The sequence below is a fragment of the Eucalyptus grandis genome, chromosome 9 (genome assembly GCF_016545825.1).
Source record: "Eucalyptus grandis isolate ANBG69807.140 chromosome 9, ASM1654582v1, whole genome shotgun sequence".
NCBI classification, from domain to species: domain Eukaryota; kingdom Viridiplantae; phylum Streptophyta; class Magnoliopsida; order Myrtales; family Myrtaceae; genus Eucalyptus; species Eucalyptus grandis.
Genome location: NC_052620.1, coordinates 33,421,768 through 33,448,001, shown reverse-complemented (window position 1 = coordinate 33,448,001; position 26,234 = coordinate 33,421,768). Strand labels below are relative to the sequence as shown.

The 26,234-nt window shown below is 39.0% G+C and overlaps 1 protein-coding gene and 2 long non-coding RNA genes across 7 annotated transcripts; all 3 read right to left on the bottom strand.

Moving 5' to 3' along the window:
• Positions 1-14,062: 14,062 nt before the first annotated feature.
• On the bottom strand, positions 14,063-16,487 carry LOC108960810. 4 transcript variants are annotated; one of them, XM_039301373.1, is made up of 7 exons: positions 15,671-16,481; positions 15,404-15,529; positions 15,203-15,315; positions 15,025-15,070; positions 14,835-14,928; positions 14,503-14,576; positions 14,063-14,410 (listed from the first exon to the last, which is right to left on the bottom strand). In XM_039301373.1, exons 1-6 carry the CDS (start codon positions 15,705-15,707, stop codon positions 14,516-14,518), a joined length of 477 nt encoding a protein of 158 aa, XP_039157307.1. In that variant the 5' UTR covers positions 15,708-16,481; the 3' UTR covers positions 14,063-14,410; positions 14,503-14,515. The 4 variants fall into 4 exon arrangements, 1 of the variants encoding a protein (XP_039157307.1); XR_005546314.1 differs by lacking the exon at positions 14,063-14,410 and having other exon boundaries at positions 14,502-14,576; positions 14,885-15,070; XR_005546313.1 differs by lacking the exons at positions 14,063-14,410; positions 14,503-14,576 and having other exon boundaries at positions 14,827-15,070; positions 15,671-15,766; positions 16,393-16,487.
• Positions 16,488-17,012: 525 nt separating this feature from the next.
• LOC104428834 lies at positions 17,013-18,763 on the bottom strand. Its single transcript, XR_005546318.1, has 6 exons — positions 18,658-18,763; positions 18,373-18,526; positions 17,665-18,267; positions 17,397-17,470; positions 17,192-17,285; positions 17,013-17,062 (listed from the first exon to the last, which is right to left on the bottom strand). It is a non-coding gene; the product is annotated as an uncharacterized LOC104428834 (long non-coding RNA).
• A 127-nt stretch (positions 18,764-18,890) lies between these two features.
• On the bottom strand, positions 18,891-22,247 carry LOC104428833. Of its 2 annotated transcripts, none has more exons than XR_005546317.1 (4): positions 20,856-22,247; positions 19,387-20,640; positions 19,210-19,310; positions 18,891-19,001 (listed from the first exon to the last, which is right to left on the bottom strand). It is a non-coding gene; the product is annotated as an uncharacterized LOC104428833 (long non-coding RNA). The 2 variants fall into 2 exon arrangements; XR_005546316.1 differs by having other exon boundaries at positions 19,210-19,304.
• Between the last annotated feature and the right edge of the window lie 3,987 nt (positions 22,248-26,234).

Below are 26,234 nucleotides of genomic sequence, written 5' to 3'. Positions count from 1 at the left end.
AGTCCAAAGCAACGGTCCCCCACCCACATGGCTTCAGACCATGTCCGCTAATGCGGAGATTCGCAAGCTGACAAGCGATTGTCAGTGCTCTCATTTTCAATTCACACAAAGCCAACTTCTTTTGCAATTTTGATGTTTTCGCTTGTGCACGTTCTAACGATTCTTCGACATGAAGCCAAGTCCCAATAACCAAGGTGTTGGTCGATCTGAACGTAGTACATCATATATCGTGTTCGAATCGCATCGACTCAAAGTGATCTTAGGGCTCAGGAATGTTTTATTCAAGACTGAGTGTTATCCGATGCACATGGACGAAGTGCTCGGCGTGAATCAATAATAATTAATTAAATTGGAAATATGAACCTCTCACTGTGACAAAATAACAAACGAGTCCTAGGAAGTTGAACCCGGGTGAGGAAAACTTTCTCTGGATCAGAAGTCGTATTTTCTATATAAACCTGAATCTAATCTAAAATTAACAACTAAAAACTGATATTGGGTACTTTTGCCTTTGGTATTACTAAGAGTCAACATGTGGGAAGTTTAACTATCATCTGGTTCTTTTTTTAGATACACTTTTTCAATGATACAAAAGAGATGTCATATAATTAAAAAAATTGTCATAAGTAAATTGAGGACGAGAGGAATCTCTGCAAAGTGATGTGGCGTGTAATATTACTGCTACAATTGAAATGGACTGCCTAACAAGATTAAAAAAAAAAAAAGGACTAAAAATGTCCTAAGCCTCTCCATATAATCAATTTAATCATAAATCTTATGACAATTTGCCACTATAGTCCATCCGGCAAAATGTAGAAAGGTTTAGAATTCAAAGGTCACAATTAAAAGATTTAGAATTGAATTGGCAAATGTGTAATAGACTTTTTAAGCAATTTTGCCAGTAAAATGCCATGAACTAATTTTGTCCTTGTGCTAGCCCACGTCGGAAAAGTGGCTCGGAAAAGTGGCTGCTGAGATATCCTTCTATGTTCGAATTGTTTCTCCAAGCGTGATACATGATAGGAGGAATCCAGTACCTGCAGATATCAAGTATTATATGTAGAAATTGTAGGATTAGATGTTAAAACTTTGTGCTTGATGTAGCTGAACTTTGTCTCACGTTGAAGAATTCAAGATGGCTTCTGGTTTTGTCAGTGACGTAGAGAAGAACGGCGGTTGCACATGTGCTCGAGATCTTTAACGAGAAATGGAACACCGGTTGATAGGTTAATCGACAAACTCAACTTCAGCCGGAATTTAATCGATGACAAGACTTGAAAATTATGCATTCAATAATGTAATAGGACATAGATAAATTATGCTGAAATTTAATCGATGATATAGCGGGAAAATTGTCCAAAAAGTCCTAAACCTATCAAGCACATTTGCCAATTTAGTCATAAACATTTTCACTTTTGCCAATTCATTCATCCGGCCAATTTTGGCCGTAAAATGCTGAAACGTGGACGCCAGCGGTGCCACGTAGGACCACCTGGCGTTGACGTGGACAATTTTAAATAATATTTTAATATTTTTTTGAATTTTTAATATATTTTTTCTGTTTTTCCCCTTTTTTTTCTTTTTTTCTTTTCTTTTTGGCTTTTGGCCGGCTACTGGAAAAGGAAAGAAAAAGCCAAAAAGAAAAGAAAGAAAAGAAAAATAAAGGGGAAAAAACAGAAAATAATAATAAAAATTTAAAAAATTTAAAAAATCACTAAAATATTATTAAAAATTGTTCACGTCAACGCCAACCATCCTACGTGGCACCGCCGGCGTCCATGTTAGCATTTTCCGCCAAAATTGGCCGGATGGACTGAATTGACAAGAAGTGAAAATGTTTATGACTAAATTGACAAAGTTAAAAGGTTTATGATTGAATTGGCAAAAGTGCAATAGGTTTATGACTTTTTGGACAATTTTCCCATGATACAGCTTGAGAACATGAAATATAATGTCAGAATTTAATTGACAATGCAGCATTGGGACAAAAATATATGTCAAAATTTAATCGATGATGCGAACATGAGAACTACAGCTAAGGAAATCTAAAGTATGGTGTAGGAAAGATAAAAATAATGGAAAAAATTACAAAAAGGTCATAAATAATTATAATTATGTCAATTCAATCATCAACTTTATTTTTTACCAACTAAGTCATAAATATTTAGTATTTATGTCAATTCAGTCCATCTAATTAATTTTGGCCAACCAAGCATTGAAATGGATGCCAATCATCATTCGTAGTGCCACCAATGCTAACATAAACAATTTTTAATAATATTTTAATATTTAATTGAATTTATTTATTTTTCCTTTTCTCTTTCCTTTTTTATTTCTCTGTCTTTTTTCCCCTTTCCTTCTTCCTCTAATTGGTCGACAACTTCGAGACTGGCCTTGGCAAGCCTTGCCATGGTTAGCCAAGGCTCGAGCCCTCGTTTGAGGTCGCAAGGGCTACCTCACCCAAGCCGTCAACTGGGGGGGAAGGCTTGCTTGAGGCTAGCAAATAAAATAGGGAAATAAAATAAAATATTAAAAAATTAAAAAAATTAAAATATTATTAAAAATTATTCATGTTAGCGCCATTTAAGAGGGCCCATGTTTCTGACAACTTTGGCCTGCCAAAATTTGGTAGATGACTAAGTCAACACAAATGTAAAAGATTTATGGCTTAATTGGTAACAAAAAAAAATCAAAAAAAAAAAAATCTCTTTACCAAAAAAAAAAAAAAAAATCATCCGTGGGTAATCGTGTTGGTTGAGAGTCCCTCCTCATCGCGAGGTCGAGAGTTCGAAACCTAAAATTGCTAGCGATTTAAGTGGGGCGCCTTGGCGGTAGGTTCTTTGAGGGCTAGTCTCCTCCGAGGTATAGGGCCCGGCCCTCAGGAGCCGTTTGGGCACAGGGGGTCCGTGATAGAGTCCTCGGTTACCCAAAAAAAATAAAAGGTTTGAGACTAAATTAACAGGTCAACACTTTTTTGGTAATTTTCCCTAAAGAAAATTGAAGTATAACATTTGCAGATCTCGTGGGGCCTTATGATAGATGACCGGCGGTATTTGTAATGGCTTATAGTGACTGCTTTATGATGATTTCCAGTGACTATAGTTCTTTAAGTAACTTCTGTTAGTTACCTCTATGTTTTTATACTTCCAAAAACCCCACATCCACATTCTTAAATGGTTACCCTTGTCGTGCATAAGTTGTTCCATAATGTGGTTTCCTATACCGACGATCTTGCTTTCGAGTAGTAACTATTTCCTCCAAAAATGTGTCTTTTGCCTCAATTACTTCATCGATTTCAAACTTCAAAGCAGCTTGTTAATATCCCTTCAATTAATAGTTATTGCTAATGCCTATATTAGCATTACCAACTATCCATCGCCATATTTCGACAACTAAACACGTGGCATTGATGAATACTAATGTTAATAAACATATGTTGATCGCTACAATTGTCGATGAGCTGGCATATTCATAGTGATTCTTACATGTTATGCATGTGATTGTCCATATTCATGTGTTGTTCACGTGTTTATGCAAGGCAGACTATTATTTGGTGCCAACAGATGTTAAAACTTTGTGCTGGATCTAGCCTAATTTTGTGTCTCAGGTGAAGAATTCAAGATGGCCTCCCGGCTTTGTCAGTGATGCGAAGAAGAATGGCCATTGCTCAAAAGTTTGAGATCCATGTGAGAAGTGCGAAATTGTAACGTTTGAAAATGCTATCATACATACTTTCTAATTGAATACGTTAATTCTAGAAGATAGATAAGTTGATGTACTCAACTATAAAGCACATACACGATATTTATATATCAAACTGATAAATGATGGGAGAATGGTAATAATTCGAACAATATCGAATCAACGCAGCGGAATAAAATAATCTCCCCTCTTGTGTAAACATAATAGGAATCGATATAGTATAGTAAAATAAATACCAAGCATGCGAACACAAGACGATTTTTTTACGTGGAAAACCTCCTCGATGTGAGGAGATAAAAAACCACGGGACCGGAGTCCACCTGAAAAATCTTCACTATCAATAAAATTGTTCTTCTCTAGCAAATATTAGAGGTACATAGCAGCAAACACCTCAAGAACATAATTCTTGGCAATACACATGAAATTCACGAGATCAATGATACATCTGACCAAAAACACAGGTTTTGATCAATTCACGAAAAACCTGATGTAGGGAGCTTCAAACGAAAATCAAACCGTCCAGATTTGAGAAAATTGCGCCACGAACATGCTGACAAAATTTCAGCTCAATCGGACCACAAATCGACCTCCGACGCCAGCTTGATGTAAATCAGATATTACCCCAAACCCCAGATTTTCTGTTTTCTCTTTTTCTCTTGTTACTGTTTCCTTTTCTGCTGCTACCTCTTTATATAGATAGTGAGAAACCATATTTCCTCATATAACTTATTATATGGGCTCAAGCCTTTTTGAACTCATCGGCCTCTCTCCACATAGGAGTGAACCCAGCTAACAATAAGTCCAACCATAATTGCGTTTTGCAGTTACAAATCTACGTGCAGATTCTTATAGTCGACAGTTTTTGGACACTAAGTTGGAGTAGAAGCAGTGTTACTGGACGCAATTTGACACGCTAATGGCACCGACCATACACGTCACATGGTCGTTTGAGGTTCGGCAGTGGAACGCAAGGCGTGTACCTTCGGTTGCTTTTTGGCACCCCTTTGCCACACCCGGCGGGGCCTTGGTTTAGAGGACCAGGGTCGTTGTTATAATTCAAGCCCGCCGTAAACTCTAACTCCAGCTGCTGGGAAGCAATGAGGCACTCGACCGCGCCGCTGATGCCATTGCATGGCAGTGGAGTGGCGGTGGCATTGAGCGCCACTCCTGGTGCGGCTTCACAAGAGAGGGCGACTGTCAACAGATAGGAGAGGAAGAGAGCCTTGTTCAAATTGAGTTGCATGGTGACTTTTGGCCCGTAGCTTTTCAGTGTTCACGAAGGAGTAAGGAGAGCTCTCAACGATGCTGAGCCTCTTGCTTGTGCCTGTGTTCGTGCTTGATGTGGATATAAATAGAGGACGGTGAGTAGAAATAAGATCAATAGATAACTATCGTTCAAGACCAATAAAAAAAGATAAATGAATTTACATTATAATAAAGACAAGATTAGATTATATGTCATGACAAAGCGACAATAATGCACATCTCCAATGTTGTTATTTAGGAAGATTGCACCTTAAATCATAAACCTTACGTACGGCATGCAATCTAGTCCTAAACCAATTCGGTCGAGTCTAAAAACTTCATCATATAATGCAATTGAAAACTAAAATTTTCAATTTATTCAATTAGCGCTCATTCTATTTGACGGAAAATAAATGATTTGGAAATCATTTTCCTAAAATTGATCGCTTTATTGCTTAAAATTATTAGTCAACGAAAAATGTTTTCATTATCGATAATGATTTATATATAAATATTTTCATAGATAATGAAAATATTTCTCATTCGTTTATTTTTGCGGGCGAGATAAGGGATTAATTTTAGGAAAATATTTTTTAAATCATTCATTTTCCATGAAATAAATGAAGTGTAAGTCTTCAAACTTTTTTTTTAAAAATGCAATTAAACTCAAAACCCCTTATCAAAATTGTAATTTAAAGATGCCACGCAAGCAATTGTAGGTATTTTTCGTCAAAAAGACCATGATTGTATTTTTTGAAAAAAGATTTGAGATTTAATTAAGTCGATCGAAAGATTTTAACACTGGAATTGCTTTTTGTACACAATATTTAGAGCTTCTGATGCACTTTTCCGTACTTATTTTGAAAACATAAAGTTTCCATTTCCATGGGAAGTACTCCTAAGAACTGGGAAAATTCCAAATAAGGATCCGAAGTTGACTAATTTTCTCAAATAAGGACCCGAAATGAACTTTGTATTAGATTAAGACCTAAAGTGGACCCATTATCTCAAATAAAGACCCGAAGTGGTTGAATCAATTCCTTATAAGAACCTGAGCTTGCTGGTCAGCCAAATATTCACCGGCTATCAAGCATGTGACATTTCTGATCACCGGAGTTTGGGCAATTTTGTCCAAAAAAAATATATATAGGGAAAATTAACAAATCCTAAAACAGAAAAAAAAAAAAAACCCTAGGTTTTCTACGATCTCCGCGTTCCTTGTACCCATCCTCTGCAAATTCGAAGACCCAAATTCTTCGCTGGTTGAGGCACGAATTCAAAAACAAGAAGAAAACCATATGCTTCTTTCTTTGTTTGCAGAGACCCAAATTCTCCACCGGTCAAGGGAGGTGAGGAGCGACGAGAATCAAGTCGTGACGATCATTGGGCAGTGATTTGGTTGAGGAGCAGCAGGGGAGAAGAAAAAGAAAACGTAAACATCTAAATTAATAACCTAAACCTAATTAATTTAGAATTTTCCCTTTTTTTCCAATCACAAATTTCTGACAAAATTGTCCCTATTTTAATCGCTGGAAAATGTCTATCGGTGAACTAAGGTTCTCAATAAAAATTAACTTGATCACTTTGGATCCTTATTTGATACAAAATTCACTTTGGCTTTTATTTGAAACAATGGGTCCACTTCTCGCTTATATGACGGAAAATTCACTTTAGGTCCTTATTTGAGAAAATAGATTCATTTCGGATCCTTATTTGAAAATTTCTCCCAAAAACCTCTTAGATTCGTCGTTAGCTTGCTTAAGTCCAAAAACAATAGTCCAAACAAACCAAAACAAACGCACATGGCTTCAAGCATGCCCACTGATGCGCGAGATCCGCAAGCGGACACGACTTTTGAGTGCCTCTCATTTTCAGCTTATGCAAAGCGAAACAACTTTTTGCAATTGGCTGAAGCGGACACGATTCATCAACCACCAATGAAAGCCAAGTCCTAACCCCCAAGGCGTCCGTTGGCTGAAGCAGCCCTTCGATTTGAATGTACTAACATGTCAGTGTTTTGGATTGCATCGGCTCAAAGTAACTTTAGGGCTTGGGAATATCGTTTTGCGGGTGGAGTCTTATATGGTGTATATGGATGAGACGCTTTGCGTGAATCGACAATGATTAACTAGATTGAAAATATGAATGTCTCGCTACAACAAATGAACTATTATGCTTGAGCTTAACGTTGGTCATAGTTGAGCGAGGCACAGAGGACTGAGAGAGTAAGATATAGTGGAACTGAGAGGCGCGGACCTGTAGCAACAAGTTGGGGGTATCTTTGTCATCATCGACGACAGGGTTGGGAGGCATTAGTAGTCTTATGCTTGTGTTGCGAACTTCCAGGTACACTAAATTTTCCATTGTCATGTTTATGAAAACGAAAAAAAGATTCTCTTTCCTTTTGGTCCAAACAAATACGAAATTTTGTATTGCTTACTTCTTTCCTTTTCTTTCTCTGTGTTTTACTACTTGTTCAATCTAATTACTGTTCGATCTAAAAGAAAATCTAATTACTGAAAAAAAACAATTAATCAACTTACCTTTTAAGCATTTTTAAGCATAAAAGTGTACATTAAATTTTGTTTTTTTGTCCAAATTAATCCACTAGGGGACCATCTATGTGTTCATTATACGAAAATCAAAATTATGACGAGGAGTCAAAATGTTATGGTATTATAAGTAGATGGTAGGATGAATCATAAATTTCATGGTATACAATTAAATTCTAACGATAAATTTCGTTGCAATGGAAATTTAGATTTTTGCGGGGCATCAACACACAGCCTGTTGTAGCATCATGTGATGTAATGTCACCTTGTGGCCTTTGTTAGTACTATGTATGTCCCATCCATTTGATAAAGATCTACAAGAACTAGAGAGCCAATCATCCATGTATCTCCACGTTCCCATCTTTAAAAGACAGCAAAGGAGACAAATTTATTGTCCTTGTCTGGTATTTTCCCCTTTTCTTTATAGTCCGTCCTGCTCATCTTCCATTTCAATTATTGAATTTGCATTGAAGGAGGCCCACGTGCTTATCTGTCTGGTAAGGTGTGGTTGAGCAACCTGACAAGGTCTGTCCATTCATTGCGCCCCAACGATGTACTAACTAACAGATAAAACCAAATATGTCAGCAAGCGTCCAAAGAGGAATTTTGTTGAGGAATTATTTTGCAATTTCTTTTACCAAAAAAAAGAAAAATTTTTTTGCAATTCCGAACAATCAGCCGTGGTGGCTCAGTTAGGTTTCGCCCAGAGGGGAGGAATTCGAAGCCCTTGCGAAGTAAGGGGGCTGACTAAGTTGCTTGGTGACTTACCCGGTGGCATTGGGTGGTGGTTTTCCCATGTTGCCTCCAGATTCTACCTGCGGGCTGTTGGCTTTTGGGGTTTCCGAGTTACTAAAAAAAAAAAAAAAGTTTTGCAATTCCAAATTGTTTTCGTGTTATGGACAGTAACTTGAAAGTTGAATAATTTCAAATAAAAAAACAGAAATATTATAATGCTATGGGGCATCGACCCATGTTCTTACAATCTTCAAACGCGATATGTAAGTTATTATCTTCAATCGTTTCTTAACAAGTCGCTACTACAATTTATAGATGGCCATTGGGAAATTTCTTAGAGATTTTGAAGAATTTTTATTAGAGGTTGGCCTCAAATCTTCCGTTTGAATCAGAAGTTAGGGATTTGAGAGGAAAAGGTATTAAAGAGAAAGAAAGTTAGAGGAAAAGAAGCGGAGGAGGAGAAAAAACAGCTAGTTCCCACTCTTTATGTTTGCAAAGAGAGGAAATAATTGGAGGTAAATGCCTGTAGTGATGAAATTTCCTCATTACCCATGTGTAATTGTTCACGGTAAACTAAGCTTTTTTTCCCTCTAATTAAACATGGTACTAAAATGTTTGAATATGAAACTAAGCCTTGATTTATTAATTTATTCTTTTAAAATAATTGGTTGTGATTTTCATAAAATTTCATATAGTATTAGGGCAAAAATCCGGGTTCAGTTCTTTTTGAGCTGTCATTTGCCACTTTCATTAGATATGAATGGTTTCTGGTTTCATTCAAGTTGCATTTGAAATCTGAAATCTGTACGTTAGAACATATTCACTAATTAATTATAGAATTTTATTTAGAGGTTGGCCTCAAATCTCCCGTTTCAATCAGAAGTTTTAGGCATTTGAGAGGAAAAAGTACTGAAGAGAGAGAAAGTTGGAGGAAAAGAAGCGGAGGAGGAAAAACAGCCGGTTCCCACTCTTTACGTTCGCAAAGAGAGAAGATAACTGGAGGTAAATGCCTGAAGTGATGATTTTTCCTCATTACCCACGTGTAATTGTTCACGGAAAAACGATCATTTTTTCTTCTAAATTACGCGTAGTACTAAAATGTTAGAATATGAAATTATGCCTTGATTTATCAATTTATTCTTTTAAAAAATTTGGCTGTGAACTCATATAATTTCACATGTCATTAGAAACGATGATCCCGAGTTCAAATCTTTTTGAGCCATTCATTTCCCACTAATTAGAGATGGGTGATTTCAAGTTCCATTTAGGTTTCATCTAGAACTCGAAACTTGTCGAAATAAGTTCACTAATATTTTGAACTTGAAACTTATCATGCATGTCGCGACCTAATTTTTTCGCGGGTTCACCACCTAAAACTAGGTTAATGGATTACTAAGTCTTTAAGCTTAGCTCGGGCTCTCCCAAACCCATACCAATTCGCGACTTAGGTTTGAATTCTTATCATGCAAATTGATTTTATTTAGGAGTCGCCACTAATCAGTTTATGGTAGGTCGATTAGACACCTAAGTAAAATAATGGGAGAATTACTTTATTCCTACGAACCAGAGACTAAGGGTACGGGGACTTGATTACATTAGATTTCTTTAATGCCCTTTCGGTACCATTCTTTTTATTTACAGAAATGTTTTTGTGCAGGCAGCTGATTTATTTTAAACTATCTCCCTAACATGTGAGGTTATTATGCGGGTGCGCAAACTACCAATTTAACACTCAAGAAAGCAATTAAATAATGTAAAACATACCTAGAAGCAATGAAAACATCTGTATTGTTAAATCAGAAATCACATCAGCAGCCCTAGATATGATTTCTAATTAACACGCAATTTCAAAAAAAAAAATTGTTTTCACTTTATTTAATGAAAATCATGACTTATGCAATGCAATGTTAATAATCTAATATGACATGGCAGCATGACCTAAACTATATGACATGAAGAAATGCAATAATTAAATGCCATCTAAATGACCTAATTCTAATGACATGCAATGCGATGCAATGACATGCAAAATTATTTGAACTAAGATGTCATGCCCCATATAATTTAGCACGCGAGTTATATGTCATGCGACATTTATTAAATGATTTAGTCTAATGACGAAGAAGTTCTAATTAAATGAACCTAATAAAAACTAAATGACGTGCATTTGATATTTCTATTTAAAAATGCGAAAATAACCTAGCTAGATTAAAATTCAATCTAACTTAAACTAAGGATTAAGTCACATTAAATCCTAATTTAAACTAAGATATTATCTTAATCTAACATGTAATTGATCTAATATGCAATGACATGCGGAGCAAGCCCTAATGACATATGCATGATATTTTTTATCTTTTATTTTTTATTTAAAATTCAAAATTTAAAATTGCCACGTAATTAAACATGCAACTAAAGTCCTAAATAAATGCATTTTTTTATATTTTTTTGAACTAAAATCCCTATCCTAGCTATGCAAGATAACAAGAAATATTCTAAAACAAACTGAATCCTAATTCAAATATTTTTTTTAGATTTTTTTAATGATTCTCTAAAATAAGCAATTATCAACTAAACAGTAAATCTAAACAATCAAGATATGCAATCATATAAAGGATCAAAATAACCGAAAAAATAACCTGTTGTCTCACAGGTCAAATTAACGATTATCCTAACCCTAATTATCACAACAAAGAGTTCAAAATAACTAAAATCTAATCCGAATTCTTACGGATCAAATTAATAGTTATATTGATTCAACACTTAAAATACTATCGACAAATCCCAGAAATTATTATAATAAAAAAATGATCCGAGATCTTACGGATCAAATTAGTAATTACAATAATTCTAGGAATATCCTGTGGATAATGCCTACAAAATCCATAAAATAAAGATCACTCCTGAACTTAAAAGAAATAAATAAAATAAAGTAAATAGAAAAAGAATAAAACTACCTAATTTCCCTTTCCTTTTCTTTTTTTGTTTTTCTTTTCCTGCTTGTAACCGTGGGTCTCCAAGGGCAGCGGGTCAATCGGTCCGGCGAAGGGGAACTCCGGCAAGGGCGGCAGCAGGCACAGCTGGTCACGGGTCAGGCGAGACAGGGGCGGCACGGGCGAAGGAGACAGCCGGCGTCGGGGTACGTTGGAGCAGCAACGTGGGCAGCCGGCGTCGGAGTATTGGCGCGGACTGGGCGGCAGCAGCAACAGGGAGGCGCGGCGTCGGTGGCCGGCGAACAGCGGGGTTGCGGGTCGCAGCGGTGTTGTCCCACGGGTGTGTAGCGGCTCGGCGTTCAGTTCCGGCGTCGTGGGTCAGCAAGCAGAGCAGCAACGACGACGGGGCACGGGCTGAGGCGCGGCGGCGGAGCTGCGGACGTCGTAGGCGCGGGCGAGGCGCGGCGTGGCAGAGGCGAGCGAACCACTGGCGGTGCGGAGGCGCGGCGGAGCTCGGAGATCGACGGGCGGCGTCGCGGGGGTGTTGCAGCGGCGCGGCGTCGGCGAGGGCGAGAGCGCGGTCGTCGGGGGGCGCGGTTCGAGGTCAAGAGCGGCGGTGGTGCAGTGACAGGTGGCGCTCGGCAAGGTCAGGAGCGGCGGGCTTCGTCGGAGCTCCGGCGTCGGGGTGCGTTGGAGCAGCAACGTGGGCAGCAGGTTGGGAAGACGATGAACAGTAGGGGTCAAATCACCCCTTTTCCTTCTGCCTTTACCCTTCTCCTCTCTGCAGCCGCACTCCCTTCGTACTATCTCTCTTTCTTTTATTTTTCTGCAGTTTTTCCTTTTTCTGCTATTCTTTTTTGCAGAAGCAAAACCTCTCTTTTTTTTTTTTACTTTTCCGACGAAGATAAAACCCCTTTCACATGAACTCCGTACGCATCCTTTTATAGACGAAACAAAACGTGATCTTTTTGTTAATATTTCCATCTCACGAATATTGCTTATAACCTCTTGATCATAAAAATCCCTATCTCATGAATATTCATCCCCGATTTCATCATCTATTGATAAAAATAAGATTACAATGCAATTTTCTTAATTTTCAAAAATCATCATAATATCACATCAAATCTTAATTTTTCACAAGATAATTAATTAAACAACAACGACGGGCTTGGGTTAATTTTATCCTTTCATGGCCTAGCCCGGCCTATTAATTTAAAATTCAAAACCACCACTTCGACCCATCCGTCACCGGTCAATAAATAAAAATGCCAATTAAAATAAAATGCACCTAAATCTATATGCTATCTAATTAATATACTTTTTTATAAAATTAAACCCTAATTTTTAATGACTAAACGGGCCGTTAAAATTTAGGTGTCAACAATGCATATATTAGAACTTGGAACTAGACTAATTCCAATTCTCAAATTCTTGGTTCTATTCTGTAACCTTACTCGCCTCTAACTATTACTATATATTTTCACACTTAATTTCAAGTCAAAATCCAACTTATGCTTGACAAAGCCGACATGAATATTCAATTATTAAATCATGTTTTCATCTATGGACTTAAACTTGGCAAGATCAAGTGTGACAGTCATTGTTCTTACTACGCATGTTCTTCGCTTTCCTTCTTTCCTTCCTTCCATATCTTCCCTTTTTTGACACCGGCTGTTTGTTCGAGCCTATAGAGGAAAATGACCATGTGGCTTATTAGTTCCATTTTTCTGTGTAGAAATTGACTTCAGCAATTAATAGACCTAACCACACGCTTTAATCCCATTTTACGTCAATGAATCATTGGATCTCCATCAATTTTATTTTGACATGAGAAGTGATGGCCAAGCGAAAGTGATCTTCCAATTTGATCTCAATCGAGACTTCTCAAATCTAATGAGATTGGCCAAATCCGACAACCAGATGTGTTGGGACTCGAATTTATAACACAGAAACACCGTTTCATCCAGGGGTGTCAATGGGTAGGGTCGGGTTGGGTTTTGTAGTTACCCGACGCGACCCGAATCACAAGGGTCACACACTATGAACCGACCCGAACCAACCCAAAACACATTAGACCCACATCGAAAATTCGGGTTTGGTCGGGTCGGGTCGGGTCGGGTCGGGTCGCTGTGTTTCTCACTTTTTTCTTTTTCACCTTTTTCTGGGGTTCGGGTTGGGATGGAAACTATCGACTTTTGTTTTTCTTATTGACTCTCGCGGCAATTTTGTAGAGGGAGCAAGCAGCTCTGCTGCTCCATGGCAAGAACAGCTCAAACGAGACTCCACCGTGAGTTTAGTCGGTCCACCACCACCTGGCCATCACCAAGCACCACCTATACTAACAAACACCGTCACAGGTCATCGTCCAGTACAGCATTGTCCATCATCGCCGGTCACCGGCCATCCCATATTCGCAATCACATAACAACAGCACTATGGAGAACAGGAATTGGAAAAACAAACCGACATGGATATCTCATGGGATGGACACTCCGGTCATGGACTCCGAACATTTCCTCTCAGCAAGCACCGCAAAGATACGGTCGGAGAATTTTCAAAACAGAGAGTAGAAACCTGAGAAAAATATACACTCAGATTTTCAACATACTGTGTGTCATTGTGATTATCAAATCCAGTTCATGCAAACTGCAATATAATATTTGACCCAAATAAGGATGCATAGCCGAATTGGAAGGTTGACAAATTCATATCTGATTTAGACGCTTTGTGTAAATCACATCACTCTCTCGTTTATGCGAGTCTTTCTCTACCCTCTGGTAGCGCTGTCTTCTCCACAAACCCTAGATCTCGCATAAATCTTGATACTCTTTCCCCTTTTTTTGTCTCTTTTACACAATGACTCACTAAAAACAAACCACCCCCCCCAAAAAAAAAGGTTTCGTCCGATCTAGCTTTTGCTGAGTGCGATGGCTGTTTCTTCATTCAATAGAACAGTAGTCTCGGTTGGTCGGCTGGTGCTCTTACCTCCGAGGCTCGTATCAAGGTTGGATCTCTCTTCATCTCTCTACACGTTGGCGGAGCTACTAGCGGATTGAAGTAGTGAATGGGATATACGCAGTAGTTGTAGGTGGTTTGAGTTCGATTCTGGTTCAGGCCTTCTGGCATAGCTGTTGGATGTGGGAGTAAGATTCTGGTCTGGACTTCTGGCATGAAATCGCTGTAGATGTTATCTGTGAAACGGGTTTGATCAGCGTATGAGTCTAGCTTTGATGAGGAAACCTACTAAAAATAGTATTGAGTCTCTGTCAGCAAGATGCTTGGGAAAATGTCTAAGAGGAATTTGCGCAGAATCACAGAGCGCCTTATCTTGCCTCTCTTTGTATGTTAATGTTGATGTCCGCCGCTGCTTTTCTTTCTAGCTTTTTTGTTCTTTAACCTAGTCAGCCTGCATGGATAGTAAAGAAGAAAATGACTTGCGGGTGGCAGCATTATGTAAACGACTAGGACATCTATGGTCCGAGGAAGATGTGGTTGAAGTAAGTCCGGAGATATCCTTACAAAAAAGAGATGAATGCAATATAACAATTTTGGGTAAACTATACTCTAAACCCAATGTCAATTATCCTGCATTTTTCACAACTATGAAGAAAGCATGGAAAACAGAGGTAGTAGAATGTGCACAAAAAGGACTAGGCCTCTTTACCTTTGTATTTCAATCAGAGGCGGAAAATGAAAGAGTACTGAAATTAGCACCTTGGTCTTATTCCAGCAATTTGCTTGTACTGAAACAGTGCGAGCTTGAAATTACAGAACACTGTTATGATTTCTCTAGAGCAGCTTTCTGGGTAAGAATAGGAGGTATTCCCCCTGGTTGGAGGGTTGAAAAAGTTTACCACGATTTGGGGAAACTAGGCCAGGTCCAGGAAATACAGCTCGAAACTATGGGAAACATGCAACAAAAAGGAGGAAGAGTTAGAGTGGAAATAGACTTATCTACTCCTCTGAAATCAGGAACCATTTTGGATATCGGCAATAAATGGTCGTGGGTGGAATTTAAATACGAGAGATTACCCCATTATTGCTACTCCTGCGGAAGAATAGGTCACTATGCCCAAGATTGTCCCGAAATCCCTTATTCGGAATCACCATGGGCAATCGACAAAATTGGCTCCTATGGACCATGGCTGAAAGCAAAAGTCAGTGACCATAGCCCTTATTGGGAGGCTTTTTATGGAAACATTGAAGATGGCCTTATAGTAGAAGAAACCATACCTGTAGCACCTTCTCCAGGTAGAGAGCAGGATATAACCGTACGAGAGAAAGGTCCAGAAATGCGTCTTGAAGCTTGTAGTAAAAAAAGAGCCGAAAGTTCCATGGAGCCAGAGATAATGGGTGACCCTATTACAAATCAGCAGATATTTAAAGATCATGGAAAACAGATCATTTGCTCAGATGCTCCCATACAGAATTCTCTTAAAATAAGCAAAAGTAGCAAAAAGACCATGAAGGTGCAGAAAGCTAAGAAGCATAAATGTTTACCTGAACCTACCCCTCTTCTCATTGATGATTCAGGCATGACGGAGACTCCAGTGAAGTTGCTCAAGGATGGAACAGATTGGGCTTTGGTGGCTAGCCCTAATAAGCCACCAAAGACGACATGAAAATTATTAGCTAGAATTGTCAGGGGCTGGGCAACCCCCTGACAATCCAGGAACTAAGAGCATTAATTGCTCTTGAATGGCCCAGTATAGTTTTTCTGATGGAGACTAAAGACAAAGCAACGATGGTGGAGAGTATATGCAAAAAACTTCAATTTCAGCACTTATTCCTTGAAAATCCAATAGGTATAGCAGGGGGATTGGCGTTAATGTGGAATGAGGAAGTAACATTGCAAGTGCAAAGCAGTTCTAAACAATTTATTGATGTCAAATGCACTGATCCAGCTAGGAAAATAGCATGCAGATTACTTTTATTCACGCTTCCACAAATTTTGGCGAGCGGATACAATTATGGCAGCATATGAAGACATTGAAACCTCACAGTTCCAATCCATGGATACGCATGGGGGATTTCAATGAGATTTTATATGTATGGGAGAAAGTTGGGAAAAGAGTAGATAATAAAAGAATAGCAGCTTTTAGAGATATGCTCAATGAGTTATCTCTGATGGACATGGATTGCTAAAGATGTGCATTTACGTGGGCAAACAACAGAGAAAGGGAGGACCTTGTTAAAAAAATACTGGATAGGGGGTTATGTACCTTGGGATGGCGAGTTACCTTTCATGAAGTAGAAATCAATGCACTTCCAGCAATAGGCTCGGACCATAGCCCTCTTGTTATGAGGTTATACCCTGAACGCAGGAAAAGAAGAAGAGAATTTAAAATGGAGGTTTTCTGGTTAGAAAATGAAGAATATCATGATGTTATTCACCATGTATGGACCCATACAGCCTTTTCCCAGGCCACTTTTTCAGAAAAACTTCAGGAGACCTCAAAAAAACTCACACAATGGAGTCAACAGAAGTTTGCTCATGCACCCAGCAGGATAAAAGAGTTAACTTAGGCCCTAACAACAATAACTAATCAGCCACAACAGCATACAAGCAGAAAGGAAGTGAACATCATTATCCACCATATAGACACACTAAGGAAGCAGGAGGAACAATATTGGGGATTGAGGTCATGAATTAAATGGTTACAGTGGGGAGAAAAAAATACACGATTTTTTCACGCCACAACAATTCAAAGGAGGCATAGAAATCATATTACAATGCTGCAATTGGAAGATAACAGGTGGTGTCGGGATCCAGGAGTAATCAGAAATCATATCCAAGATTATTATAGTAATTTATATAAAACGAAGGGAACGAAATTATCAACTGTCTTAAGCCAATGCCACTCTCCTATTGATGATCGTATAAATGCAACCCTGGTGGCCAATCCAACGATGGAGGAAATAAGAACATTAGTTTTTCAATTGGGAGCCCTGAAAGCGCCTGGTCCTGATGGGTTCAATGGCCTGTTCTATCAAAATGACTGGGAGATTATTCAGACTGACCTATTTCATCTTGTGTAGAACTTCTTCAACATAGGTATTCTAGATCCTCATTTAAATCAAACATATATTGCCTTGATTCCCAAAGTGAAAAATCCTGAGACAATTAGTCAGTTTAGACCCATCAGTCTCTGCAATTTCAGCTATAAAATTATCTCAAAACTACTAGCAAATAAACTGAAAAAGTGGCTGCCAGAAATAATCGCACCGGAACAGAGTGCCTTCGTTCAGGGTCGACAGATACAGGATAACATCCTCATTGTGCAGGAAGTGTTACACCAGCTGCGCATCACCAAAAGAAAGAAAAAACATCAGGATGTACTCAAATTAGATATGCAGAAAGCATACGACAAAATTGAATGGGATTTTGTTCGGGATTGCATGCTGAAAATGGGTTTTTCTGAGAAATGGGTGGCTCTAATAATGCAATGCATAACAACAGTGACTTTCAGTGTTAAGCTCAATGGAGAACCTACCCCTTTTTTCAGTCCATCCAGAGGTCTCAGGCAAGGAGATCCCCTGTCACCTTATTTATTCATCTTAATCACAAATGTGTTAACATGGTTGATGCAAAAAGCAGTTGCATAAGGCAGCATACAAGGTATACAGCTCAACAGGTATTGTCCTAAGCTCTCTCACCTTCTTTTTGCGGATGATGTTATTTTCTTCATGGATGGCACCGTAAGGGAATGTCAGAATCTTACACTTACAATTAACCAGTATTGTTATGCAACGGGGCAAGCTGTTAATTTAAACAAGTTAGGAGTTTATTTCAGTAAGAATTGTCCCTTACCACTTAAGAGGAACATGGCCCAAGAACTAAGAGTGCCTATTTATGAAAACACAGGTAAATACTTAGGTATCCCTACAGAATGGGGACAATCCAAAAAAGAATTATTTGCATGGATCTTAACCAAAGTAAACTCAAAGCTGAAGGGTTGGAAGGAAAAGTTACTTACCAAAGCAGGAAATGAAGTCTTGATTAAGAGTGTGGTGTAGGCCATACCAACCTATGCAATGTCGATCTTTAAGTTGCCAGTGTCCATATGTAGAGCAATTGAAAGGCGAATAGCTTCATTCTAGTGGCAGAAAGGAGATACAAAGAAAGGAATCCATTGGAAGAACTGGGAAGTGCTGAAAAACAGAAAGGATGAAGGAGGGATGGGATTCAAAGACTTAATTACCTTCAATTGTGCAATGCTTGGTAAACAAGTATGGCGGTTACATACTTCCCCGAACACATTATGGAGTAAAGTTTTAAAGGGCATATACTTTCCTCATGGAGATATCTGGAATGCACCGAAGGGCCAGCGATCATCTTGGGGCTGGCAAAGTATGCTGTTGGGGCGAGATACCATTAAAGCAGATATCAAATGGTTAGTAGGGGATGGCAAATCAATCCAAATCAGGGCGGATAAATGGCTATCACAGGAGATAATAGACGGACCAGTAAACCAAGTAGAACCTACCATGGTGGAAGGACTGATTAATGAAGAATCCCGAACATGGAAGCAGACCCTCATTCATCAGCTTTTTGGGGACAAAATAGCAAACGAGATTCTAGCTATTCCCGAGTAAAGACCCCAAACCCGACATCAGAATATGGACAGGAAATTGTAAAGGGAATTTACGGTGAAGAGCGGATATAACGGGTCCATGCATCGAACACCAAACTAAATCAACATAAAGCTTCTTCTTCTTACCAGCCCCCACGAACTCTATGGACACAGATCTGGAGTCTCTCTGTCCCACTGAAAATCCGAACCTTTCTTTGGAGCATTTGTCAAAACGTCGTTCCCACAAGGGAGAATCTCTACAAAAAAGAAGAAGAAGATTACCCCAGATCCTTTATGTCGATGTGTTACACGCAAGTTGAAACCACCGAACATCTTTTTTTCTATTTTGTAGGTGGACTAAACAGATCTGGAAAGATAATCGGCTATAGGGAACGAATATTATGAAACAATTCAAACGACTCTATCAATGGCTTCTGGCAGTATTCGACTCACGAAGGAAACTACCTGATCGGCAGTTCATCGCAGGGGTTCTATGGCAAATCTGGAAGGCTCGAAACTCCTCGATCTTCAGAGCAAAGGCTCCCAACCCAGTGGATATCCTTGATCTCGCATAAACCCAGAACATTGCCTTTAGTAGAGGAGCGAAGAAAAAGCCAAACCAAATTACAAATCAACACTTACCAGAGGACCGGACACCACCGGGAAATCGTGAGGTAAAATTGAACGTAGACGCGTCATGGGTACCAGGAGAATTCCTTTGTTCTGTTGCCGGAATCGCCAGGGATGAAAAGGGGTGTGTTGTCGACGGCTTTGCAGCGGAAGCTAGGGTTTCTTCATCCGCACATGCAGAAGCAGAAGCCCTTCTACACAGGTTATGTTACCTCACAAACTGGAAGCCGACTCACGTGCAAGACGCACGAACTCAAGCCGTTCACTTTATCTGTGAAAGTGACAGTTTAGCGGTGGTGGATTTTGTCATGGGCCGGGCCGAGATACCCTGGCATCTACAAGACATTATTCAACGTTGCCGACAACAGCTTTCCCTATGCACAAACGTATCAGTAAACTATTGTCCCCGGGAGGCAAACAAAGCTGCCGATTGGCTGGTACGCACACACCGAGCAAAGAAACTTCCTTTAAATTGGGTGCATATACCCCCTCTATCTCTCTGGGATATTTTAGTATCATATTGTAAATCGTCGTTGTGTTCTAAGACTTCTTAATATAATACATATATATTACTTTCGACCAAAAAAAAAAATGCAATGAATAGAGTTTCATGAGATGGATGGACTCTCTGAGTAAATAAAGAAATTATTTATTGCCGGGGGGGTCCAATCGATGAAAAAAATTATCGATCAAGTCCCCCCTTGACATGACAATACTCGAGGCGTTCAAGATTTTCAAGAGTAAAAAGAGTCTGAATTCAAGATGGAAGATCTTGAATCACATAATGACTGAGGGTACATAGCTGAATCAAGCAAGGAGGATGGCTTGGCAGTTGTATGTTTCTGATGGGCTCTGCAACACAAATAGGCACTGTATGTAAATGGAGTTGTAAGGCCTGATTCATGCTGAGTGCATGTGTTCTTAACACTGCGAAGTACTGAGAGAAAGTGTAAGACCAGTTCTGCATTCAATAACAGACAAATTTTACATCGCATTTGTGTCCAAACTTGAAATATAGAACAGTTACTCATTTACATGATTTTGGTGACACTAGAGGGTAATAAATCAAACTGGAAAGCCTAATTAATGCACTAATGTCAAACAAGGTGGACAACATCAGGCTGCATTGGCAGCATGGGCATGGAATGAACTAATTAAGCTTCTCTTCAGGCAGATCGTGAAGATCAGAGAAGCTTTGATATAACATGACAAGAAGTCCAAAAGGCATTTGAGGCAGCCCTAAGAAGTACTGGGTTCTGATAGGTCCTGAAAGAACAAACATTGACCACAATTACGTTGAGAGAGAGAGACAGAGAGTTGCAAAAGTCAAGAGTTGGATAAATCTGCAAGAGTATGGAGGTTAAGAATTGTCTAAAAGAACAGCGTAAGATTCAAACATGCTCCAGCATAGAAAATATAGGAAAATCACATGCTGAAAATAATAAACCAATATTTGAAAGGAGATTAACTAAAAGACACACCCAATGGTTGTTGCCCCCCAGGATGCTACGTTATAGATGACTTTGCTCCCATCCCATGCCTTCCAAAGCTTTCCTTTCTTCTTTTTCACAGAGAATTTCTTGCTAAGAGCTAATAGGAAATTGAAAGTATGTCAGGATTCTTCTTATCAACCAGTGATGAAACGTTATCCTCTTTCCATGCATTGACAGCCTATCAAGTACCTTTTGTGACTAGTAAGAAAATATAGTAAAACGACTGAGAGGCTCCAATGTCTGACCTGCTTGGAGTTGATTAGGAGTTAATTCTTGAAAACACGCAGTGGCTCTGTTAGCAAAGTCATATGCACCTGAGGTATATTCCAATCATGCTTACATTGAAAAATTAGCATCAAATGAGTATGCCTATGACATGATTTGATCATTTATTTAAAAAAAAAATTACAATGGACAATTTGTTTATGATGGATGGAATCCTTTCAAGATACAGAGCAGACACCAACAGCTCTCCCGCACAGAGTAAATTCTAAGTGTCCTGAACTCTGTTTGCAACTTGTGCACTAAAATATCTACATCACAGAACCTCTAGTTTCATCCACCACCTAATATAACAAGTCTTCCCAACATCTCTAAGATCATATGGGGTTACCTACTACTACCCCATCACCAGCAAAGGCTAGCCCACATGCTAAGAACAATACCGAAACACAGCTAGACCGCATAAACTCAAGAATGCCTACATCACTACCTCAGCTCAGCCTAGAGTCCCAAGATTTCCTTCCAAACAGAAGCCAAAAAAAAAGACGGATTAACCCATCCGCCGCAAGAATTCGAACTGCTTTAAAAAGACGGCGCATCGTTTCTCGACGTTCTTTCGAGAACCCGAAACCCCGCGCGACGCGACTCCAGACGCGTAGTAAGGACCAATCCAATCCCCCCACCCTCCCAGCACAGCCTACCACAAGAGCCAATTCTCCACAGAAAGAGACCGAATCGCTCCCAAGGAAAACAATTCGAGCCCTGCGCAGCTCAAAAAGAAGCAAACTCGAACGAAGAGAGCGACCTCAAACAGAGCCCTAAAAGAGCACCCGCCTCCTCCTTCACCACCACCATAGTCAATCGAATTTGGAAAAAAATCAACAGGAAAATTCAACAAAGAAGAAGGACGCCGAAGCTCCTCGCGGATCAAGAAATCAATGGAAGCATGGACCTGAGGGGTTTTCGGCGACGAATGGACGAATGGCGACGTGAGCAAAGGCATAGTCGTCGGAGAAGAAGGCGGAGCCGAGAAGGAGAAGGTATGTGTTTGACTGTTTGGTGGCCAAACCTTGGGTAAAGAAAGATGAGAACGTGTTTGTGTTTGTGTTTGTTGGCTTGTTTGGAATTTGGAGTTCATGTGTTTCAGGTCAAATTTGGAGTTAATGTGTTCCAGGGACGAACAATGTTCCAACCCTGATCCAATTCAAAATATATTTCTTTGATTGTTTTATATTTGTTACTAAAATAGTATCAAGATCCGAAACATGTATTATATTTGTTTCGCGTTCAGGTCGGGTCAGGACAGATTTTTTGATACCCCTAGTTTCATCTCCAATTAGTGACTATACGTCGGACGGAAAATGGCAAAATCTTCCTCGTCATGTCACTAGCACCCGCATCTACTATGATAACAACAGCCAGGCATAGGACAATTTGATTTCGATTCCCTCGATGTAATCGAAACATGGGATGGATATGTTAGTTTCGTTCTCACGTGCTGCACATTCAAATTGATCAGAGAAGTCTCCACTGCACTCGCCCCCACGCAGGTCTTAGCAAGTGCCGATTTGCTGTATTGACATGGTGGATAATGCTTTTTTATTTTGGCAAATCTAAGGTCGAACGTAGTTTGCATAATTTATAATGAAATAGCCAGCGTGGATTACTGTCCTAAAGATAGTGCGACTTCCGTCCCTATTTCAAGAGGTTTTGAATTGGGATATGCTGGTATTTTCGACTTAGGTTACATAGATTAATCCGACTTATTATTTGATTCTCCAAAGATGAGGGTGCATTTCTAGGTGGCGGTTGAGGCCCGAGATGCAACTTGCTATAAATAAAATCCTTCATTATCCTATGCTAGTTCGGAATGGTTGGTACGTGATTTTATTGGAGGGATTAGGAGGAAAGAAAAAGGGAATTAAATATATATATATATATGAAACTTTTCCAAATGGAAAGGAAAGAGGAGGAGGGCGATGGATTAATAAAGTCATTTTTACATGCATTTTTAATCTCGGGAGGGATTTGTATATTAATAAACAAATTTTTTCATTCTTTCTCGCTTACACCCTTGTTTTCTATCTTATTTCTAAATGCACAAAAAATATCCACTTACACCTTATATCTTATTTCTAAATACGCGAAAAATATTCACATCAAGATGCATTTTTTCCTTTCTTTTCTCTCGTTAAAATCCAAAACGACACTATTATAATTCAATCCTTTCAATTTTTTTCTCTTCTTTCTCTCGTAAAAATTCAAATCCTTTATTTTCCTTTCTAATCATCCCCACCAAATATAGGTCAAAGGTGAATTTAGTCAATTCTTTCTTCCTCTTATTTTTAAAGTTTTCCAATAAATTGAGTTACCTTCGACATGCTTAGTGTTACCTTGTTGGGATATCTTGCGGTGTGATTGACATAAGCTCTTCTTGACATGATTCTCTCGGAATGGCTCGACTTGAGAGAGAGAGATTAGACTTGAATGCATTAGTAAAACCTCAAAATCAACGACACTAATATTATCTGCTTTTTTTTTTTTTTTTTTTTTTTTACTGGGGTTGGTCGACCTATTGTGTCACCGCTAAGCAAGACAACTCGCCGTCCTTGATCTTAGGCTGAGAAGATGCTAATCTTCTTGTGGATCAATCCCGTCCAACTCGTTTTTTTCGTAATAATCACTGAATTTTGGACTATGCCCTTCTCCTCTCGCTACCTTCGTACGTTCGCCCAAACGTAACGATACTGTTGGGAATAACGGATCCCCGAAAAGTGGATTCGACACTAAATCGAACCCCTAAATCAATGCGACGAGCCTAGGAAAACAACACGTATCACCGATCCTAAAGCACACCACGGATTCGAGCGTACCTTTTTAGCCACAGATTAAACACCGACGCCGTTAGAGGAAGAGAAACTTGGCCTTGTTCGATCCGATGAAGCAAATTCGCCTTTTGCGCTTCACTGTTTTCTTTTTGGGAGAGAAAGCGAGAGAGAGAGAGAGCGTGAGAAGAAAAAAGACGTACGTTCGCTTTTTGTTTTCAACAGGTGTCTTCTTTCTCTCTCTCTCTCTCTCTCTCTCTCTCTCTCTCTCTTTTGTACGTCCCTCCATCCATGGGCCCTATTCCCGTGGGCCGGGTTTTTTGGGCCCAACTTGGGCGGACGGGCCTTAAGCCTATCGCTAATAAAACCTTCATCTCCCACTCGCATATGGTGGGCCGAACATGATTCTCTTTACCTCTCTTCAACATTCATACCGGTGAATAATCCGTGCGACCAAAGCATACTTTGAGAGCTCATTGCTATACATCCGTTAGGAATATATAGCACTCATAATGGGCATCTCACTCTGAGTAGATTTAGTATGCGTACCTAGATCGATCGATCACATTTATATCTCTCTTGATCTCTTTTAAACAATGATATATATATATATATATATATATATATATATATATTCATAATTATAATTATCACAAAGACAGTCATAATTGGTCGACCAGTGAATACAAAACTATAATGTGATTCCCCAAAATCGATCTTCCTCTTTCCTTCAAACTCTTAATTTCAGTTCAGCTTGCTTTTCTAGAAATGTCCCATTAGATCGAATCAACTCATGATCATTGGCAACATCCTAAGATAGCAAACACTAAATAGAAACCTTGAGAATAAGTAAAAGTCATGAGGGCACTAAAATTGAGGAACTCTTTTCCTCAAGAGTCTCACACATCATAAAAGTTGAGATCAAACTTTTTGCCACTCTTATTGGTCGGCTCATGCATACGTAATATGAAATATGTATTACGGTATTAACTCATTTCCCATGAAGCGTATGTCTACACCTTTCAATACCGTACATATGATAGTTCAGACATACCCAATGTCTAACTTGAGTTCACGTATCTACTCATTCACAAAAATTCATCAGAACTCACATCTGGCATCTTAGACAGATAAAGTAAAATATGTTGGGTATTTTACTTTCGGACATAGTTAGTATTATGTCCTCATCTTAATACTCAATTAAGGTGACATATGTATTTTAAGCTTGAGCTCTCGATTATCACCTAGATAATAAGCTTAAAAATAGTCTCATCTCTATTTATCACACAGTAAATAGAGGCGATTACCCGTGTGAGTGGGCTAATCTTTTATCTGTTCAACATACTTTCTCAACTTAAAGTAATGCACTAAGCATTAAGATGCACAAAGATCAAACAAAGATTCATAGGCATTAATAATGAAACAACACTAGTTCATAAATGTGAACAAATCAGGGAACTTACAATCCAGTACATCAGACTCTACGCAATTCTAGAGATTTTACATAACCACAAAACACATCTCTAGGTATTGGCTTTGTCATAGGATATGCTACCATTCTATGCGTAGATATGTACTGTAAGTTCACATCCTTTCGTGCAACCATATCCTTGACAAAGTTATACTTGGTATCTATATGTTTGGTCTTGCCATGATATTTTGGATCTTTAGTGTACGCTATAGCTGCTTGGCTATCACAATTAACCAATAATGGATTTGCAGCTTTCTCAATAACACATAAATGATCCAAAAATCTCTTAAGCCAAACTCCTTCTTGTACTTCTCGATAATGCCACGAACTCAGCTTCCATCGTGGATAAGGCTATACACGTTTGCTTTCTTGCTCCATGATATGGTGCCATTGTTCGCAAGAAGAAAGCAAATCCCGAGGTAGATTTTCTTTCATCTAAATCTCCTCCCCAATCAAAGATCGAATAGCCTTCAAGTCGCAGATCCTTTCCTTGGTAATTCAACTTGAAATCAGCGGTTCCCTTCGATACCTCGGTATCCTCTTAACGGCTTTCCAATGTGCTGGACCTGGATTGGATTGGTATCTACTTACCATTCCAACTGCAAAACATATGTCGGGTCTTGTACACATCATAGCGTACATCAAGCTCCCAACAGCACTAGCATAAGGAACATGTTTCATTTGTTTCTTCTCTTGTGGAGTTCTTGGACACAGTCAATGGCTCAATCCTTCACCTTTTGCAATAGGAGTGTCTATGGGTTTACAATCTTGCATACGAAATCGTTCAAAAACCTTATTTATATATGTTTCTTGCGAAAGAGATAACGATCTCTTCGAACGATCTCTTGA